Source organism: Myxine glutinosa, chromosome 1 (genome assembly GCF_964187855.1).
Source record: "Myxine glutinosa chromosome 1, kmMyxGlut1.1, whole genome shotgun sequence".
NCBI lineage: Eukaryota > Metazoa > Chordata > Myxini > Myxiniformes > Myxinidae > Myxine > Myxine glutinosa.
Window position 1 is genome coordinate 432,405,279 of NC_136261.1, and position 5,143 is coordinate 432,410,421.

The 5,143-nt window shown below is 38.2% G+C and overlaps 1 protein-coding gene across 1 annotated transcript; it reads right to left on the reverse strand.

Annotated features, from left to right (window-relative positions):
- Positions 1 to 232: 232 nt before the first annotated feature.
- Positions 233 to 4,342, reverse strand: LOC144888356 (uncharacterized). The gene is made up of 4 exons (XM_078766045.1): positions 3,919 to 4,342; positions 3,185 to 3,834; positions 475 to 636; positions 233 to 325 (listed from the first exon to the last, which is right to left on the reverse strand). Exons 1-4 carry the CDS (start codon positions 4,340 to 4,342, stop codon positions 233 to 235), a joined length of 1,329 nt encoding a protein of 442 aa, XP_078622171.1.
- Positions 4,343 to 5,143: the final 801 nt, after the last annotated feature.

Consider the following 5,143-nt stretch of genomic DNA (forward strand, 5'->3'; position numbering starts at 1 on the left):
AGAGGACTCCAAAACAATGGTCCAAGTTTCGATCTTGTGGTGACAACAAGGAAAATCTGCTCCAGTTTCTGTTCAAACAGTGGTGCAAGACTGGGAAGCTGATTGATGACATCACAATTGTTGTTGGACAAGGCATTGCGTGTCATTCTATTCGAATGCATGGCAATGATGTGGAAGTTTTTAACGAATCCCAAGTCTGTTCTCAACACAAGAAGAAGCTGATATGAGACTTCTACTTCACTCTATGTACGCTGCAAGTAACAGTGATCACATCATCATCATCATCATAATCATCATCATCAGTACAGACACTGATATCTTTGAACTATGTGTGGCATTTTGCAAGGACATAGATGCAGAGATCTACTTCCACACAGGCAGAGGAAGTAATACACACACAATTGTTGTCCGTTGCATATTTGACCATTTCAGGAAAGACGTTTGTTCTGCTTTAATAGGATTTCATTGTTTTACTGGATGCGACACAGTGAGTGCTTTGTATGGTAATAGTAAACCAAAATCTGCAAAGGTCTTGACATCAAGTAAAGACCACTGATCCACGTTTGAAAAGCTTGGCATGACGTTTACAGTACCGCCATCCTTGCATGAAGACATCGAAGCATACACCTGTGAACTCTATGGGCAGAAGGGCTGTCATGATGTAAATGAAGCAATATGCAGAATGTTCAAGACTGGGGCTGTGGAGAGAAAAGCTTGCCTCCAAACAGAGATTTCATGCACAAGCACATATAGCGAGCAAACTCCCAAGCCGCCATTCACAAAATGTGCCTTATCAGCAAACCAGAAATATCATCACCAAAGAACAATGGTTGGGATATTGATGATGGTTTGCTCACCATAGACTGGATGGGTCTTCCCCCAGCACCATCAAGTGTAATGGAACTTGCCCATTGCTCTTGCAAGAAGACACAATGTACTCGAGGGCGGTGCTCGTGTTTGCTCAACAAGCTTCCCTGTTCTGATTTGTGTTCATGTAAAGACTGTGCAAATCAGGCGTCTGTTCCTGACTTGACAGAGATTGAGGGAGAAATTGACACTCTAGAATCAGATGAAGATGCTTCATTATTTCCTTGTACTCTGGGTTTTTGTCACTTGAGTCTATTAGTCATTAATTTATTTTCATGTTTTGCTACTGAATGCACAAATGTGATTGAAAGGAATGCATTATGTTATTGTATCAACCAAAATATCTGCATTTTGGTTCTTTTTTCTTCATTTAACAACAAAGGTTTTGCCACTTTCTATAGAATGGGGTAATTTCCATTTGAAAATGAAAGATTAATTGATACAAAATTTTGTATTTCAGATGAATGTAAGACTGGGAAATTATGCATTTCATTCCAAAGTTAAAAGATTATACCTGTGTTTTCTTTTCGCCGAGAACAGTTTATACTGCGGGGTAAAACAAAACGCATGTAGTTTAAGAATGTGAACTTTTGTCCTGTAGGGACGGATTTTCATATGAAAAATTACAATCAATATGCCTGCCAAGTACAATATCTATCCTTTTCCATTTATTATTGAACCAAATTATATGTGCAGTATTTAATGTGCACGAACTTGCCGATAGTCAGAGGAACTGGAGGAGTTGGATGTTTGTGTAATGATTCAAACTATGATATCCTCATACAAACTTGTTTACATCAAGACTAGTTATACGCAATATCATATGCATGTCAAAGAGAATATGTGAAACACATGAGGCGTTTATAATCTGAACATAAATGGTTTGTTTGAGTGGCTTTTGCCATTATTTCAAGCTGTTTCAGATAGGGATGCACACAGCTTTAGAGAGAGTGAGAGAGAGAGGCGGGGGGGGGGGGGGGTGGGGGGGGGGGGGGAAGGGAGAGAGTCAAAGAGAGAGAGGATGAATTATGATTTTGAAAAATGTGACTTTGAAAATGAGTGTGTGTGTGTGTGTGTGTGTCTGCATGGGTGTGCATATGTGAGGGTGTGTGTGTGTGTGTGTGGGTGTGTGTGTGTTAAATGGAGAGAAAGGGGAAGGAAACAGGAAATATTTACAAGAAAGAAGAGTGAATGAGGATCCTTTGGAATATAAAAAGAATGATATGGATGTGCACATGTCATGTGTGTAAAAGTATGTGTGTTTTTGTGTGTCTGTGTGTCTATATATCTCAAGAGGACAAAAATAGAGAAAGGTAGTATGGGGATACTACACAAATATAAATACCCATTAAAGTATATGTGTGATAATTATTTTGGTTTTTTTGAAATATTTGTTTCTTTAATGCTTCATTTTTGTGTTCCAAGTTATAAATATAGGGATGTGGGGTGGGATCACGAGTCCCCAAAGTATACCAGTATGTCTCGAGCCTGGCTAGTCGAATTTCCATGGCAGATTTATACTTTTAGTGAATCAATTGATGCATATAAGCAGTTTGTGAAATATTGGTTGCTAGGGATATTTTTACCATAGCAACGGACACCAATAGGAATTATGTATCTGAAATAATCCACAAAATAATATCTGACAACATCAGATGATTTGCAAAATCATACATTTGCATGATCAGAGGATTGCAATGCTCAAAATCTCGATTTAGAAGCATCTATGCAACCGTTGCTAGGGAAAAGGAGGTCCTCACCAACGGAGTTTAACTTCCTCTTTGTTTTTGGCCGTTGCTCATTAATGTGCAAATTTCGAACATGGGAACATTTCATTAATGGTTCATATACACTTATTAAACATATCAAGAACATATGCAGATACTTCTCATCGTAGACCACGGATTTCGAAAACCAATCAGAATTAGTGGACTCGGCCCATGGTCTATTTGTACGGATGCTCTCATTGGTTGTTATCTTCACAGACCAGTTTTATTTAGAAGGTGGAAGGAAGTTCTCCCAGAAATCAAAATCTCCACCTCCTTTTTCGGGAAAGGATTCTTTTTCATTAACCAGTTTGTGAAACTTTGTTCTCATAGCTTTGGTCCAAGGGCTCATTTCAGAATCCTCACTGAACCTCTGACAGCTTCCACCTGTAGATTATTTGTCATGATATTCCCCGGAATGCTTTATAAGTACTTCTTTGGGATTTTCTTGATCATCCGGATTCCCTGTTGCTCTGACTATCACAGGTACAATTTCAGATTTCTTCAATTTCCAAATCCTCTTCATCTCATTTTTCATATCCTGGTATTACAGATTTCAGCTCTCCTGTATGGATCCTCAAATGTAATTTCAAATCGCTGTTTCGAGAGAAACCTTTATCACATATTGAGTATTTGTAAGGTTGCTCTCCTGTATGGAGCCTCATATGTAATTTCAAATTGCGGTTATGAGAGAAAGCTTTCTCACATATCGAGCATTTGTAAGGTTGCTCTCCTGTATGGATCCTCATATGTAATTTAAAACTGTCTTTTCGAGAGAAAACTTTATCACATATCAAGCATTTGTAAGGTCGCTCTCCTGTATGGATCCTCATATGTAATTTCAAACTGCCGTTTCGAGAGAAACCTTTGTCACATATCGAGCATTTGTAAGTTTGCTCTCCTGTATGGATCCTCATATGTGATTTCAAATGGCTGTTATGAGAGAAAGCTTTGTCACATATCGAGCATTTGTAAGGTCGCTCTCCTGTATGGATCCTCATATGTAATTTCAAATCGCTGTTTCGAGAGAAACCTTTATCACATATTGAGCATTTGTAAGGTTGCTCTCCTGTATGGAGCCTCATATGTAATTTCAAATTGCGGTTATGAGAGAAAGCTTTATCACATATCGAGCATTTGTAAGGTTGCTCTCCTGTATGGATCCTCATATGTAATTTCAAATGGCTGTTTTGAGAGAAAGCTTTATCACATATCGAGCATTTGTAAGGTTGCTCTCCTGTATGGATCCTCATATGTAATTTCAAATGGCCTTTTTGAGGGAAACCTTTATCACATATCGAACATTTGTAAGGTTGCTCTCCTGTATGGATCCTCATATGTAATTTCAAATGGCTGTTTCGAGAGAAACCTTTGTCACATATCGAGCATTTGTAAGTTTGCTCTCCTGTGTGGACCATCATATGTGATTTGAAGCTGACGTTGTGAGAGAAACCTTTGTCACATATCGAGCATTTGTAAGGTCGCTCTCCTGTATGGATCCTCATATGTAATTTCAAATGGCCATTTCGAGAGAAACCTTTATCACATATCGAGCATTTGTGAAGTCGCTCTCCGGTATGGATCTTCATATGTCTTTTCAAATGGCTGTTACTAGAGAAACCTTTATCATAGACAGAGCACTTGTGGGGGTGTTTTCCTGTATGAATCCACATGTGTATTTTGATGTTATTCGTTGAAGCAAAACCCATTCTGCACACATTACACTTATAACGTATTCCCCTTTCTACAACCTTTTTGTGTTTGTTCAATTTAATATTCATCGTGGTGTTGTGAGGCCGAGACATGCACTTGTATTTTAGAGGAAGCGAGTCTTGATTTCGTGATTTTTTCTTCAAAAAAGGCTTCTTCTTCACCGTCAAGCTGCGCATGGACCTTATTTGTCCCTTATTACTTCTGGATTGTTCTACAGAAAGAAAGAACACAACATTTCTCTTTTATTTTTGTCAAAATCAAAATGCTAAATATTTAACACTTTTCCAAAAATGTAATATTTTCTCAACACAAAATATCTCTTCTGCAAAATGAATTTTTTACGTTTCCACTCACCAGTTGCAAAACAGGCAGCACTTCCGTTTGTCATGTGAATATCATCTGAACCTTTCTTTGCCGAAGCACATTTTGAATCTTCTGTGACAGATGAATCATTGTTGTGTTGTCTGCCTTCGACATTTACAGGATAGACATCACCTGTGTACAAATCAGCATAAGTAGTTTAGAGGGAAATGAGACTGAGATCCATCTTGAGAGATCATAGAACATGTTACATCATGAAATGTATACTTCCATTAAAATATAAACAGAGGGGCAATACCCCCGGGTGCTCATCTGGTAGAATAAAGCAGTATACGACACTGAATAAAGGTATTTTAAACCATATCAGGGCATTTTTAACCAATTTGAATGGATGCTGGTGGACAGGGCAGCATGTACAATCATACAAACGTCATCGTAAGACTTTAAACAAGCAAAAGAAAAATCATCCTCCATCC

Excerpts from the sequence above, each read along its gene's own strand:
- LOC144888356 (XM_078766045.1), bottom strand. The coding sequence starts at position 4,342 with ATGGGTTTTGCTTCAACGAATAACATCAAAATACACATGTGGATTCAT. Across the intron at positions 637-3,184 it reads ATACAGGAGAGCTGAAATCT|AGTTCACAGGTGTATGCTTC; the intron begins GTAATACCAGGA and ends TTCTGCCCATAG. Across the intron at positions 326-474 it reads CACTCACTGTGTCGCATCCA|TTCAAAGATATCAGTGTCTG; the intron begins GTAAAACAATGA and ends TGCCACACATAG.